The following is a 16,864-nucleotide window of genomic DNA, read 5'->3' as shown; positions in this document are numbered from 1 at the left end:
TTGCTTTTGGAAATCAGTTATATTTTATTAATAATAACCTCACTTATCACTACACATGCTAAAATGTATTAAATTAAATCAAAAATCAAATTCTCACTTACTAAACGGCTGTAATAATCTTTGGCAAGTGCTGGGTAATTATGACAGAACTCTTCTGCAAATCATCAACTAACTACATCAAAAGAAAATTATTCTAAAGTTTTTATTAAGCTCACTAGAGACAGAAATTAGTTAGGCCCTATATGAAGTACTGCCTACTGTATATAAATGTCATTCAGGCCTCGACATCGAATCATTCATAGGCACCTATCAATTAGCAATCGGTCAAATATTGGTATTAACTATCGTAGTATAAATCAATAAATTAAAAAGTGGCAGTAAATTCTCAAAATTTAATACATTCTTAAGCTTGATTTAAATACAGCAGCATGATTCTTGAAATGCAATGAGGATTACACAAACAATGCTACTGTTTCATCCTCCTGCCCTCCTTTGTTACCTGTGTTGATGATTTGTGGAAGGGTACTGTTCCTTTCGTGTTGATTCTCCCTTGTGATATCATGTTCACATTTTAACAGCCACAGAAAGGTGGATACATGTGCACACAATTTAACAACTGAATACACGAGACTATCATTTAATTAAGTAATTTAGTGTCTCTTTGAAAATGGTTTTTCCTTAAAACTATTCGTGATTCATTGAAAGATAAGCAATATATTTAAAGTATAAAATATTTGAAATATATAAATTAAGATAATACATTTGGTGCGAATAAACAGTAGATCCTTGATTCACACATACACAACTAACATCATAAAGAATTCACCAACATCGTTAACAACAGTTTTGAATCTTACTTATAATTCAACATCAGACTTTTAAAAATGCCAATTAAACAAGGTTCTTTTACAACCTGAGAAGTGTTCTTCCTCTAAACAAAAGATAAAATAGTTCATAAGAAAAAAAGGTACCAAAATTTACAAATACATAATAATTCTATAGTAATATATACAACAATCAATTATATAATTGTATTCAATAAAATCACTTTTTGTGCTAATCATAAAAATTAATTGAAATAGCTTTGACTTGTTCTAATGTACAAAAGCTTAAGATACAGCATAGAGGCCTACAATTAAATGGCCGACCATGTGGTATACATCTAATTATCAGCATGTTTTCCCGAGCCTCTTTTTCTGGCAACCACTCAATTTATACATAGGCTTAACCACTGATCCATGTCTAGGGCACAAGGCATACGATTTAATTCAAAATGATCTCCTTGACCAACCAGTGAATGTGTCCATAAAATAGAAGTGAGCGTGTCCATAAAATACCAAGGGCCATGTCAATAAGTAGTCAGCAAGTGGGTGTGTCCATAAAATACCAAGGCCCATGTCAATAAGTAGTCAGCAAGTGGGTGTGTCATATAACTTATGAGTGCTGCATCAAGCTAAACACGTGATAACAATTATAAAGATGAACACCTGGGCTCATAAAAATTGTGACATAGGTTAGTTGGATTACCACTTGATGACAAGTGAGGGATAAACTCTGTAAACTTTATATATTATCATTTATCACACACTTATTAGGACTTTTTTTACAATACACCTTTATCAATATTAGTTAAAAATTTAGCTATTTGGTCAATGAAGCTTACCCTCATCATAAAAATGCCACATAAATTATTGTGAAAACATTTCAAGGTCATTGAACATTACATCTGGATTGACTAATTAATAATTTTGATGTTATTTTTTCTTTATGATGCGTTCGAGCTTACGCGATGTGATGCTGGTAATCTAAAAGCATTGCTAAATGTACTACTGATGTTATGACTAATTAATAACAACCTAAAAATGGTAAGGGGAGGTCATAACCAATGAAAATATCGCCACAGAAATTGAGAATGCTGGAAGAATATCAGCGAAACATTATGCATGTGTGAAACATTTCCATATTTTAGCATTATTAAAGAAGAAAGAAATAACATCAAAAACCGTAACATCTCCTCATTTTTTGTGTGAATCAATTTGCATGGGTTTTTTTTAATTAAAAAATTGTAATACATTCCATGGACACACAACAACTATGTGATTAAATATTAGTGTATGATAAAAACTTTTAATGAGCCTAGTTTAAATGTATATCAATTAAATAACAACAAATTTTCATGATTCACATTTTTTTAAAAACAAACTGATCTTATTACTTGGAAACACAGCTTTGGCTTTTGACAATCTTGTTTAAACATCCATAGAATTGGTGATAAAGAGAATTACATTTAAAAACTTTTCATTATTCTAGATATTAAGGCATTTCGGAGGTACTGTAATTAGGCAAAAGAAAAACACACTGTGTTACCCAAGCCTCACTGACACAAAAACTTAAAATCTGCGGTTATTTATTTATTTTTTTTTTAAAGCCCAAACGATGTTTAACAAAGGCTTTTGATAAATATTATGCCTGAAGAATGAAATTTACCTCAGTGGTTATAATTTATGAGCCAGAGTTCATTCCAACGAACCCTTGAACATTTAAAAAACACAGCTTTAACATGTCACTGTCCTTGAGCAACACAATATTTTTTGTTTGCCTTTTATTGTTAGCAATCATTTGGTAGCTTTTCTTTTCAATGACAACTTAAGTAAATTTATAAAATACTGTACATCAATTATTTACTGATACAAAATTGTCTGTTATTTAATGCTTATTGTGCAAAAACTGTAGAAAATGTTTAAAGAACAATTTACAAACATGCTTGCTTAGTACATACATGTAATTAAATATTAATGATGGTATGAAAGCATGAGCAGTCGTAAGATATATTACAAGTTTTGTTGAAGGAAAGGGTAATTTATTATGACCTAATGTAAGAGTAAAGGTAATAAATGTTAATATTAAAGCACACGTTCCATAAAATCACTTCAATATTGCTACAGTGTGCAATTATTACACTGCGTAGATGTCCTGACGGAATCGCTCCCTGATTTGACTGACCAATCAATCAGTGTCAACGAAAGCTGTTTGTGAAAGTGTGATTTTATGAAATCAGGCTGAGCATGTTATGACATTAACTATGTTGATGCCGTATCATATACATTTACTATGTTTTCAGTTTGAACAAAGACTATCAAGTTGCAGGTCAATGTCTGACACACTAAATTTTGAGTGAGGTAAACACATTTGGACGTATAAATGCTTGTATAGGTCAAAGTGCATTATATCTAAGTAATATTTTTGAAATTCTATAAAATTGTTTTTTTTTTTTATTTTGGCAAAAATGTTTTGAATAGGTAAAGTGCACTGTATTGTAGATAGTTAATGTTTTAAAATTCTATAAAAATTGCTTTTTTGGCAGGCAAATTTATTTGACAAGTTTGTAATTTAATTTGCATTTAAAAATATGTAAAACGTGGTTGCACATAGATAAGGGCAAATGGTATAGTTTACATCCACACCACTCCTTTCACATCAATTATAATAAATTATGAATGTTGCTTAAATGATACATTAGTTAACGCATCAGTGAACATCATAATCCAATGGGAACTTCTGTTTTAAATTATGTTAAGAGTGGAGCTCTCTAGCTCTTAAGTGATACAAACACTGATTATGTTTAATTAAATGGTAGTTTTTACCTTTCAGAAACTCCTTAAATATATACCATCTGTTATGGAAAAAAACCTTGAAAATTTCAAGTAAATTACTGTAAATAGCTCATCAAAATGATCAAGTAAGTTAAATTCCAATGATGTACATATTGGAACAAAAAGTTTTTTTTTTGCTGATATACCAAGCTTTTACTACATATAATAATATCCTTAAACCTTTTACCAGCCAATTCAAAAATCTATGCAATAAATATAGGAATGGTATTAAACACTATTAACTTACTTAAATTAAAATGTAAGAAACTAAATATTGAATTTTATTTTTCAAATAGTTTAATTAATAACAGACTGTATATATTTATACCATGTTATAACTGCTAAGGTCTATAAACACCATAACAATTTAAGGGACAAACAACCAGTGATTTGTCACTATATGGATGTTATAGGACACAATCATGGGCACAACACTAATATTTTTGTCACAGAAAAACTGCTAGTGTGGACAGTGATTTATTCCTACTTTATAGTACTTATTGGCAAATCCATAGCTTTTGATGTGGCAAAAACAACAACCATCTTCTTTTTAACCAGTTTTCTTCTGGTCATGCATGAATGCACAAGTTGCTAATATTACCATATGTAGCATTTTTCTCTATTTTAATGACTTCCTATTCATTGATAGAAGTGGACTGTTGCCTGTGAGTGATAACAAGTCATTATAATAACTCTGCTTTCCAGATCTTTCCCCGCTGTGCCTTGTTGATCTATGATGCTTCATACATACATGCAAACACTGCAACCCCCCTCTCACACACACACACACATGCATAACAATATTTATATGATGTTTTTTCATCTTATTTGTGAACTATGCAACAACTGCAGTGCTAATGTGCCCGATATAATATTTTCTCTCTTTCTATCTTTCATCTAAAAACTAGGAACCCAATCAGGAAACTATCTTCTTCCACTATTAAAAAAACATGACACACAGAACCCATTCTGTTCCTGGGGATACCTTTGTTATGTCCAATGTTTCAATCTCTCTCTCTCTCAAATCCATGTGCTAGGGATCCACTGAAGTGCTCCTCAGTTTCTTGTTATCTCTAACCCATAAGCTAGGCACATACTCAGGCACTTTTGTTAATCCCTGCTTTATAAATGGCCATGATGCTTGACAAATTCTGTACAGATCTAGGCAGTGGTTGAGCATCCTTCCAAGAGGCTTTACAAATCCAATTATATCGTCAGGATTCTTGCTATCTCATCCAGGAGCTGGGAACCCATTGTGGTTCCCTCTCGATTCTCATTGCTGTTGCTATTAGCTCATTATAGGCAGTCGTTAAGTCCTCATTAACAATAGTACAGTCAAAATAATGTCCATAATTTGCCTCCATTCGTATTCCACTTTCAATCATATCCATGAACTCCTCGTCCTATCATGAAAATCAATTATTCAGTCAACTTACATCCATTCTTTATTTATTTAAAAACAATTCTATTAATTTTTTTTAACTTGATTCAACTTTAGGGACAAGGGCCAAGGATATGCCAAAAAGGAAATTTAATCACTTTTCTAAGTAGCGAACGCTTCACAAGACAAATATACACACAAGATTCTCTAGACTCATTATGAGCTTAGGGATTGGAGTGGTTTTTAGTGGATGGATGGGTGTATTAGGTGTAAACACCAGATAACCTGTGAAAGTCTAAAGAAGACTTATTTCCAGTGGGGTCCTTCTAGTAGTGATTGGGCAGTAGGCCTACACTGGGAGGTAATCCCCTACTCTTTTCTGAAGAGTGTACTGCGTCCATAATGCACACCGGACCAATGGCTTAAACGTCTCATCCGAAAGACGGTGCGCTATCGTTACTTGAATTTTAGCCCTCCAGCTGAAAAAGTAGGAGAGCAGCATTGGGAACTGGACCAGGGATCAAGAGATCAGTTCAGCGTACACACAGTGGCTATCACCAGTTTAGCCAACTGAGCTAAGCTGCTCTGCTGTGAGGAAAATCATGTTATGACAGGGATTGGAAGGGGCCTTAACCACCAAGCAATACATTTCCACTTGCATGTTTTTAATTTAGCTCATTTTGAATTGGATAAAATGATAATTTGAAAATTTGCCAAAATTCCATCTGAGACAGCGTACAATGAACACATTGGAAAAGGGTGCAATTTATCTCAGACCTACAAGCAGAGAGCATAACAGGTCACAATGTGATAATGCTGAAAGCAGACATTTGATACAAAATCCAGCTTGCATTGACACATTACTGTATCTATAAACATATTTTGCCAAAATAGTTAGAAAAATTTATTGGAATGCTTTGCTCAATCTGGCTTTGCTTAAAATAACTGTAAAAATGTGTACTTAATTGTAGACATCTTACAAGTTGGTCTGTAAAATACATTATATTCATACGTGGCGGGGCAAGCTAAACCAGTTACTTGTTGCAAATCCTGTTTCAGAGATAATAGCCAAAACATGATGGAATGTCAAAATTTATGAAATCTACTTTATTACACTAAACTAACCTTTATATATCTATATATCACGCTATGCTGTTATTTTTCCTATTTTCAATGTTAAAACAAACATTTTTAACGATTTGGTAATGGTTTTCTGCTGAGAAACGCCCAAAATCATAAACTTTGAAGGTTGATTTCTCAAATATTGTTGTTTAAACAGCTGTATGTTTAAACTCCTGTAACTAACGAAATGTCAGATTTAAATGATTCTTTTACCATTTTATAGCTTTCATTTTACTGTTTAATGCTGCATTAATAGCTAAAGATCAATTTTTGCGACAAAGGACTGGTTTGGCTTATATTTGCCACATACTATTATTAATACTATTATTATTATTTACTGTTACTATTATTATTATTATTGAAGAAATATGTATGTAGTTTAAGAGGGATGGGGGTATGCCTTGATTACCTTTTTGTATTCATTTGTTTGATACAATAAAGAACAATATGTGAATTGTATATTCATTCACAACTATAGGTCTCCCTCTAATTAAAGACCACCTCCAAATTAAGACCACTTTTCTGTGGTCCCATATTAGCAAATGTCTTTTATCTTTATTATTGCAATCAGAAACCAAAGCTGCTAAAGAAAATGGAACGACCGGTCCCAAAAGTGGTCTTAAATTGGAGGGAAACCTGTATTTGTATATTAGCAACATTATGGTAAATTGAATATTTATTTTAACTTACTGTAAATGATTTTGTTTGTTTTTTCTCCATTGTGTATACTGCCTTCGATGCCATCCTACTGGACTTGAGCCTTTGGAATGACGGGGGCTTGATAAAGATCACGTAGGGCTTCACATCAGATGCCTTCAAAAGTTTCAATGCCTAAAAAATAAATAAACACAAAATTATTGTATGCCTGATAGCTTTCTTATAATAAATTTAGTAATATATTGTCATCTATAATTATCAATATTTGATTTTGATTTCTTTATCTATTAGTAATAATAATAAATAAGATTTCTATAGTGCTCATATCCATTTTAAAGAAATATTCAATGCGCTTGGAAAAATAAACAGCAGAAAAAGAAAAATTTGGAAAACTGAACCAGTAAATGTCCTACAAAGAAACCAGAAGCAGACAAACCAGCATTACTGCTCTGTTTACCAGCACTTTGAAGCCCCATTGAGGGCTTGCTGGTTCTCAAGTAACAAGAGTATCTGCTTAGCTATCCTATCAATAAACATAAAACACAAAAGGAATTGAGAGAATCAAAACTAGGAAACCTCAGATGGCAGTCCCATCAAATGGGTCTTGAGTGCATGTTTGAAGGCCGATATAGTTTTAATGGAGCAAAGGGAAATTGGCATCATAAAACATGTACAAAAAAATACTAAAAACTACTTTAAAAATAGACATAGCACTTCTAAGATAAAATGGTTAGAAATATATTAAAATTCATCCATTGGCAAAATAACAACTGAAATTCAGCAAAGAATAAAGATGACAGGATAACCCATCAAAGTTCTTAATATTAAAACAATTTATTTCAAATGTTTCAACATTAATTATGTCAGTCATCATTCCTGATGATGACATAATTTATGAAATATTGAATCCCAACACAATGGCGTGCATTTCGATACTTGGAGTATGTATTATACTATCTTATCTGAGATTTATCAGTGGACCTTTTGGTTTATTTCAAGTGAGATTCAGTGGAGGTGTTTCTCCATACCAAAGTTACTATATGGGATTATTATTATTCATTGCATATTTTGAAATAACTTTTAGAACAAAATGTGTCCTAGTGTGAAAATTGAAAAGAATATATCATCAATCAGTCGACCATCCGAATGGTAATCAGAGGTTCTAGGGTTAAAAAACCCCCTGGAAATCTTTTCCCTTTTTGCCAACCCCTCCTACCAAACTATGTAAAGTGTGTGCATATAAACTTACTGGGGGACAGACGATGAGTATAGCAACTTTGGCCGCTAATATCGCACCCCTTACTGAGTCCAGACTGGTCCCATACATGTTGCCCTTGTATTCGCCCCATTCTACAAACTTATTTAAACGTATATTCCTTTCAAATTCTTCTTTGGAGATGAAAATGTACTCTTTTCCATTTGTTTCTAAAAGTTTTTTTGGACGGGACGTATCTGGAATAAAACAAAAAGATTATTAAGCACACTATCTACAATATACGTTATTCATATAGTTATCGTCCTTTTTGATACCAACAGAAAATTCAGATTAGGCCCTGGGAAACATGGAGGCTGCAGTGCCCATTATGTCTAGTACACTAGCAGCCAATCTCCTAGTCTCTTTGAATAGTGTATTTCTTCTTTCCATGTACAAGTGCTATATGTACATAGGACCACACATAGTATGGTATATTATTTAAGATGGACAGAATTTATAGTCACCACACATAGGAAATACTATATTAAAATATAATTTTTGTATTTTTCTATGAATTGTTTTTTTAATGTTTTTTTTTATCTTCAGCATTTTTCTGTTTTGTATTTACTTTGTTGTTTTTGATTTGTGATTTTATGATCGTGTTTTTGATGTTGTGTATAATTAAGAGTTTTGTGATGCAAACCATTTCAGTTACAGCTGCTCTTTGTAATTGTTTCATATTTTTATACCTGAATAAATAAATTAAAAATAAAAAAAACAGCAGCAATCAAATAATTTCATACAACATTGAAGAAAATACAGACGATAATGTAGCATATGATATCTAAAAAATATGAAATGTTGTATATGTTATGGTAACTGTTAATACTAACAAGAAAATTTATATTAGGCCTCATCATTAATGATAATTGGGTGATGAAGCTTACTTACGTGGAATAGTGGACTTAAAATGAAATGGCTTGCTGGCCATCAATCTCTTCTTAAGTTCATTCTTGCCAACACCAGGTGGGCCTACAGGCATAGGAAACAAATCACTTAAAAAATGAACAACTCAACAACAAATTAAAAACTCACACAATGTTTTGAGCAAAACAAGTAAAATATATTGACAAAAAGAATTGCTCATTTCAAAATATTTGCTGTATCTCAAAATCAATATATAATAAGTATATAATATTTAAAGAAAATACATTTAATGTGTCAAAATATTACCACATACCTACTATAACCAGGGGTCGTGGCCTCTCTGGAGGGGCGCGGAAGAGCGTAACTTCTTCATAAATTAAGATCTCATCAACATCATAATCTATTGAATGAAAATAAAAAATATTGTCATATTCATTCTCATGAGAGTTTTACTATGACTATGACAAGTAATACTAGACTGGTAACTTGTAATAGGCTGGAATGGAAGCAAAGATTTGAATGTTCAATTCATTTACATCCAAACAAGTGGCAAGTTTTACACTGCAATTCTTGTATTTCAATTGTTATTAATTTATTTTTTCTATTTAACTTTTGACCGATTTCATTGATGATTTTGTACATAATTATATATATATTTTAATGATATTTTTACTGGACTATTTTATGGTAATTTGGCATCTGAGAGCCACTAGACATTGATTTAGTTTTAGTTTTTAGCAATCCTGTTTGGCCATTTGAGTGTTTTCTTCTGTCTCTGTTATTCTGCGCTTGTCAGTTTTACTGTTCTTTGGACTAAATAAATGAAATGAAAAAAAAAAATGATGTGGCCAATTGCATGATGAAAATAAACAATGTACAAACAAGCTCTAAATTCTAAAAAGAAAAAACTAGTAAAAACTGAAAATTTCACTATTTAATAGATCCCCCCCCCAAAAAAAGTAGGGCAAGATGAAGGGTAGACTTACTCCTTGTTCCTACAGTTTTTAAATCCTATACCCACCTTAAAGGTTCTTCATGGTAATTTTTAATGACTGAATCCACTTAAAATTGTAATATGAGAGATTTAACTAGAAATCCACAATATACCACATTCATCTTATTTTCAAAAAACCCAATAGGAAAATGGATGCCAGGAAATTGTTACTTACTGTGGTTTTGTATGGATTGATACATGATTTTCTTAGTTTTCTTCTTGTTTGGTATTCGTAGACTGCTTCTGCTGCTAAGATTACTCCTCAGTGATGTAGTGCTCCGTGTTGACAATCGTAAACCTGCAAAAGTGACAATGAAAGACAAACGATTAAAGTACCAAGACTGCATAAGTACCTTAAGGAAGAGAAAAAAAAAGAATAGTGCTGAAGTGACCGACTAAAGATCGAAATTGGAAGAATTTCAGCACCATAACTGCAGCACTTTTCTCCAAGTTATGTGAATTTTTCTACATCTCTACATATCTTTTCCAATTACTTGTCTTTGATAGATGTCAGATGGAGAGTGTAGCATGTTTCAGGTAGAGTTTGTTTTGATACCTTTGCCTAGTATTATTAGAATTGATATTCAAAAGTTTCACAGCTAATAGCAAGCACAAAGGCCAATTCAACAGATTTACACCCAGGAATTCAAACGTAAGCATCTTAACCACCAAGTTACAGCTTCACCTATTTCTTTATTATACACGCTGTTTTAAAATGCACTCAAATTAAAATCATGAACCAAAGAAAAATAAAATCTCAAGCAAGTAGAAACTTTGATCTAAGTTAGAAAGTGTGCTTATATAATATTATAAAACAAAACTGATTAAATGATAAATAAAATAGTAAAATAAATAACCAAAATAAAAGGAAATAACTCATGCACATTCCCAAGTAAATGTTTTAAGCTATTGCACCATTTTTTTCACCTTCCTACTGCCCGTCAGGTCTTAACTTATAATCCAAAGTAAGGGTAGGCCTTTGATGCAGTTCTGTATTAAAGGCAGGCTACCATTTTAAATATGTTTATTCCATGAACAATAAAAGTTCTGTAGTAGCAGATAGCTATAGTTAAGCATTTACACCACCACTTACAACAACAAAATTTCACAGAAAATCTCTCTTCCTTGCATAACCTGTACCATCAATTACCTATTCACAAATCGCTTCTCTTCAACTCAGAATCCAACAATGAACAAGTGATATATATCACAAAAGTAAAATGATTATGAAAATTAGGTACAGTTAAAATTCACTTTTTTTTATCTTATAATGAAGTAAAAATTAGTAAAGTGTACTTTAACAAGATGCAACTTGTATGCAACTCCCAAAAATCTTTTTATAATAAAAATTAAAAAAAATGTTAATGAACTAATTATTGGAGATTTTACCATATTTCCGTGGGGTAGCTAAAAGCATAGTAAAAGTAATGTAGTTAATTAAAATAACAAAATCAAAGACAACACTTCAAAATAATTTGGGTAATGGGATAACTGAACATAAACAATTTGATTAAAGGCTGGAACAGAAATATGTCACTGAAAATAATGTTGGAAATGTGCAAAAGAGGTTGAGTTTGTATACTTGGTTATTTATTATTCTTAATAATATTAATATTACATTATTGATATATGAAAGTTAAAGATCTGAGATAGTCATGATTATTTGTTATAAAGATATATGTTACACATTGGAACTTAACTGAAATATAGCGCAAAAAATGATAGGCAAATAAACACAATTATTTAAAAGCAGATATATTTAGGCTTACTAAACAGAGAGATTGTTGCAATATGTGTTGCCCTCTATTTGAGCCTTGTGAAGAGTCTTTAAATAACAGCATTCTATTTTAAGATCGTTTAATGCGTTAAGAAAACGAAATATGCTTGTGAGGTAAACTTAAACAAAAGAAAATAAAAATCTGGGTTTTAAAAACAACAGAAAACAACCAAGATTTAGCACCATGCACAAAATAACCACAAAATGGTGGAAAATAAATAAAACTTACTGTAAAACAACGATGGATCTTGATCTTTTTTGAGGAAAAAAACATTTCCAAGATAATCTTACGAACCATTTACAAAAAAGAGAAGTATTCATACTATCTATATAATATTTTTTAAATGCTTATCTTTTAAATATTACATATAATATTAAGTTGTTAATATGTGTTTACAGTAGGTCTAAATTTGAGATACGGTACATAGTTTTTGTTGTAACTTACTTTGTGCTCTTCTAAAATTCAAGTCTGGAGAGCTTGGAACAGAGTTTACGGATGAAGCCCTACCTCCTGGTACTGACTTAAGAGATGGAGTCGGTGACTGTGTTGGCAGAAGGCTTCTACTCAATGCCTCCCTCCTGAAAAAAGCCAAACATAATAATGAAGTAAACAATATTTTGATAAATATTTTCGTGGCAGGAAGATCCATACATCAAGAGACCCCAGGCATTCAACCTTTTTAATCTAGAGGCCAGTTTCAATCTCTTGAGACCAGTGGCAGGCTGACATAATTGTGTACTTTTTCAACGACAGCCCCACCCATTCTCTTTTATAGGTCTAAAAGTCATCCTAATATAAAGTACCCTTTGTTTTTCAACATTAACTATGATAGGTCTTGTAAAAATGAGGGAATGCGGTAGCATATAAGGGGAAGGAAGGGTGGGTGATAAAAGCACTTGTACCACAGATTCTCCAATCCAACCCTATTAGCTATAACTAGAAATTTTCTGAGCACAAAAAAAAATCGACTCAAGTACTAAATAGGCTTGTTAATAACAATGCCAATGCCAGAAATTCCAAGACAAGAAGTCCAATATCCCTAAAAAGAGCCAAAATTTACCTCAGCCCCACCATGGTTGGAACAGGTTACACAGTGGCAGATCCATAAATTTAAATTTGATGTAATGGGGGCCAGGGAGAAACTTTTGGAAATTGAGGACTTCGACAACCCTCAGCCCCAACACAGTTGTGCCTGAGGTATGCAATTTCATGGTTGTGGCACCCTTAGAAGGCTGTAAATGTCAGACTTCCCATCAATGTCCACATTTTCTTTTACCTGTCAAACATTTGGGGGCCCGAGAATGGATCCCCTACCCAAATCCAATCCTGATGCATAGCACCAAAGCCAATCAGAAAGTGTACATAAATCACTAAACATGTGAAAGAGTAGATAATTAGATAATTTCAAAATACCTTTCTTGTAGGACTTTGCCTGGAATAAGTCCTGTCCTCATTTCAGGATCACCTTCAATCCGTGCCTGCCACCACTGGGGGTCGTCCTGGGCCACTATGTGTAAAATGTCCCCCTTCTTGAATGGAAGCCCCGCTTCCACACACGGAATGCTGCGATCAACGTCAGGGTCAAAATTGAAAAATGCTTTTACACGAACCTAAACAGAATGAAAGAACAATAATGAAGACGATGATAAAGGATTTATTGGTGTCAATATTGGTAATATTAATATATTATCAATAACAAGATACTATTATTACTACTTTTATCTAATTAATATTGATACTATTATTATTATTATTATTATTATTTATTATTTAGTATCACTTTTCCCCAGATCCTCTATGCACTTCGCAGAAACAGATTACCATCACTATTGCTACTATTGTATAATTATTAGTTGCCATTTAAAGTATATTTGGAATTTCCAATGTGAAATTCATTTGTAATATTGATGTTTGTACTCAAATGGACTTGAGTAATTAAAAACCAGTATTATCCTATATCGTTAATGCAAATGATAAGCATAAAAAACCCAGGACTAATGGCCAAATCGGACAACGCTAGCCCAACAACTTCGGAAGCCAGAAGTGATGACGACTGCAGATCTGGTAAGTTAGAAACCTGTCTCTTATACACATCTAGATGTGTATAAGAGACAACAATAATAATATATATATTAAAAGGATATGTCAATTTTGATTAGTGCCATATCTGGAAAATGTCAACAGAATGGAAAGACTGTATTTAAACAGACTTTAGATTTTTGTTTTAAAGTGATATGACATTCAAACTCAATAGTAATATTACTGATTTTGCACTACAAACATAATCCAAAACACTACACTCAATTTTTGGTTGAATTCGAACCAAGTAGTGTACATTGTATATTGAGTAACTTAATTATGTGCCAACAACAATACATGCATGATGTAATATGTGCCAGTGATTTTGAAGAGATGACTTGGGAGATTATGTGGGAAGGGAAGACATTTGTGGGAAGGGAAGACATTTGTGTGAAGGTATTGGGGCTTACCATATGTGTATGTTTGTATATGGAATAGCACAATATTCCCTTACAAAAGAGAACTTTATACAGTTTATTTTTCTAATGGATTAGCCAATCTGCAAGCTACAGCAATCTGTAATTTTGTTAATTATTATGTAGTGATATTTGTATTTGTATGTAACTCATTCAACTTAGATTTATTGTGAGAGAAAAATTTGGAAAAAAAATTTGAATGACCCTAGGTATGGTATGTAGTAGAAATTAAAAAAGTAAAAACAGCCTTATCCTTTTCCATTTTACTGAATAAAAACCATGTTAGTAATGTTTTGGCCAAATGCTCTATAAATACCCAATTCGCATAAGATAAAATGTTAAGTAGGAAGTACTATCCACATACTACTCCCAAAATTTCTGTTGTCTTCACACAGCTGGATGTGACAAAGTCCCAGCATTTTTTTTTTACAGAGTAGGATTGAAAGGAACACAAGTGTCTAAACAACCAAGCTATAAAGTCCACTAAGAATTTATTAAGAACCCAAATGGTTAGCCTTGCTCAGATCACCCTTAAAAACTGATGTAAATTAAATAACAAAAAATAGAGTCAATTTATATGATAAAGCTGAACTTACAACATGCAGAAAATAGCACCTAATTCTAAAGGAGTGATTTGAAATGTGTATTTTTTTTTATGAAAAAAAACAAACAATCCCAGCAAATAAAAACAAACCTGTTTTTCTTTTCCAACCAGCTATGATGATCAGAAACAAGAACAATAATTATTTATTGTAGAATATAATTTTAAATAAAATAATACAGAGAAAATAAATTACGGTACACATCATATCAATATTTATCTGCATAAAACATCTTTATCCAATACAAATTTTATCACACATAATTTAGTTTTTGTGAATCACATGACTTCAAATCAGGTGACTTCATGATGTTTACTCACCTGACTCTCGAGGGCACCATTGCTAATAGCATTTGCCGGAATTAACTTAAATGTGATTGTTCCATTTATTGAAGACTGCAAATACAAAAATGAAAATGGTAAATAAAATTGCTATTATTCATTTTATTTAATAATATTGATAATGATGTCGATTATGATCATGATGGTTTGGTAATGAAAATTTCCAATATCATGGAGATTATAATAATTTTCATGAGGATAAAGATGGCATTATTCTATTTTAATATATTTTTTTTAATTTATCATTTTACTTCAAACAATGTATAACTCTTGGCCAAATTGTATGTAAATCTGCTGCTGATCATCAATTAAATCCCCTAGGCAATGGAAAGAGGCAGATACTTACAAGAAGACTGACAACCTCATCTGGTGTCTTGCCCTTCACTCTTATACCATCCACCTCTACAACCTCATCATTCACATGTATTAAGCCTGAGGAATGGCGAAAAAAGACAGAAATTTTATAATCTTTAATTTTTTTATATGTAGCTGAATGTTCTAGCAGTACAGTAAATACAATAATATAAGCAGTGGTGGATCCAGGATTTTGAAATAGTGGGGGCCCAAAGAGGGACTTTCACAGACAGAGGATCTACACCACCTTAGCCCCACCACGGTCGAGAAAATTTATGATTATGGCACCTCTAGATGGCCAGAAATGGCACTCCCAGAACCAGCATTTTCTTTTTTCCCCATTTTTTTTTTTAATTTTTAAAATTTTAGAGGCCTCCAAGCTGGCCTACCCCCACCCGCTTGAATCTGACACTGATAAGGATATTTGTCATTCATAGATATTTAAATGACTCATCAGCTTACTAGCATACAGTATGTGGGCCAATTACATGAACATGTGGGGTCTACCAATTAAATTTCAGCATCGTTAATAATGAGACTTAGTTTATACATATAGAGCATCTTGTGTTTATGTTTGTCTTGTGAAGGGATATACGCCACTTAGAAAAGTGATTAAGTTCACTGTTTGAAATATTCTTGGCTTTCTGCCTTAACTGAACATTAAGGTAAGACATTAATTATAATTTTTGAAATTATGTCCCTAATCCACCACCTCGTGTGACGCAACACTTTGTAGGTTCAATGCCTGTTCCCCTGCATTTCAATTCAGATACTGTATCTTCTTTGATGAGTATTGTACCTACCACTTCTGTCTGCCGCTCCACTATGCATTATCCTGGCAATTTTTACAGATCCTGTCCTCTCATCACACGTTATGGTTGCTCCCTGTAATTGCCAGTAGCAAAAGAGAAAATACTTAAAATACCATATTTATTAATGATTAATCTTCAATCTCTAATTTTAAGAGAGTTTACAGCCTTCTCCCTTTAACTTCATATCTCTTAAACCCAATTTCTTCATTTCACAGGGCCTTCAACATCCATAAATCATGTTATTATTTTACCTCCTATTAAAATTCTGTTTTTGACAGCATAATCAATAAGTATGCAGTACCTAACCATGGAATGAATAGCATTAACCTGACAAATCTTATGGGAGGCATTACAGACAAACCCTGATAGGTTAGACAAGAAATCAATTTCTACTCAAGAATTCAAGAACATATATTGATGTTTGTAATGTAGATACCGCAGGAGGTAGCAGTATAGTACAATGATTAGTAGTGGAACCATTTTTCATAATGTCCAAATTGACAGGGGAACTAATGTCATAGCTGTGTATTAATTAGATAGATAATGAATTGAA

General features: G+C 32.3%; 1 protein-coding gene across 4 annotated transcripts in view; it reads right to left on the bottom strand.

The window, feature by feature from the left end:
* LOC117105091 (MAGUK p55 subfamily member 7-like) overlaps positions 1-16,864 on the bottom strand; it is a 41,754-nt gene continuing 24,890 nt past the window's right edge. For 2 of the 4 annotated variants that reach the window (XM_033246119.1, XM_033246120.1), the window contains exons 6-18: positions 16,303-16,384; positions 15,492-15,577; positions 15,125-15,199; positions 14,897-14,917; positions 13,121-13,317; positions 12,152-12,285; positions 11,936-11,959; positions 10,105-10,227; positions 9,249-9,335; positions 8,960-9,040; positions 8,063-8,265; positions 6,847-6,987; positions 1-5,056 (exon numbers count right to left, since the gene is read on the bottom strand). In XM_033246119.1, coding sequence (XP_033102010.1) covers positions 4,880-5,056; positions 6,847-6,987; positions 8,063-8,265; positions 8,960-9,040; positions 9,249-9,335; positions 10,105-10,227; positions 11,936-11,959; positions 12,152-12,285; positions 13,121-13,317; positions 14,897-14,917; positions 15,125-15,199; positions 15,492-15,577; positions 16,303-16,384 — 1,431 coding nt within the window. In that variant the 3' untranslated portion in view covers positions 1-4,879. The remainder of the gene's footprint in view (positions 5,057-6,846; positions 6,988-8,062; positions 8,266-8,959; positions 9,041-9,248; positions 9,336-10,104; positions 10,228-11,935; positions 11,960-12,151; positions 12,286-13,120; positions 13,318-14,896; positions 14,918-15,124; positions 15,200-15,491; positions 15,578-16,302; positions 16,385-16,864) is intronic. The other 2 variants (XM_033246122.1, XM_033246121.1) reach the window with 2 other exon arrangements.

Source organism: Anneissia japonica, unplaced genomic scaffold, assembly GCF_011630105.1.
Source record: "Anneissia japonica isolate Jap-2015-1 unplaced genomic scaffold, ASM1163010v1 scaffold287834_len5846547_cov211, whole genome shotgun sequence".
NCBI lineage: Eukaryota > Metazoa > Echinodermata > Crinoidea > Comatulida > Comatulidae > Anneissia > Anneissia japonica.
This window is presented reverse-complemented; position numbering and strand designations above follow the sequence as displayed.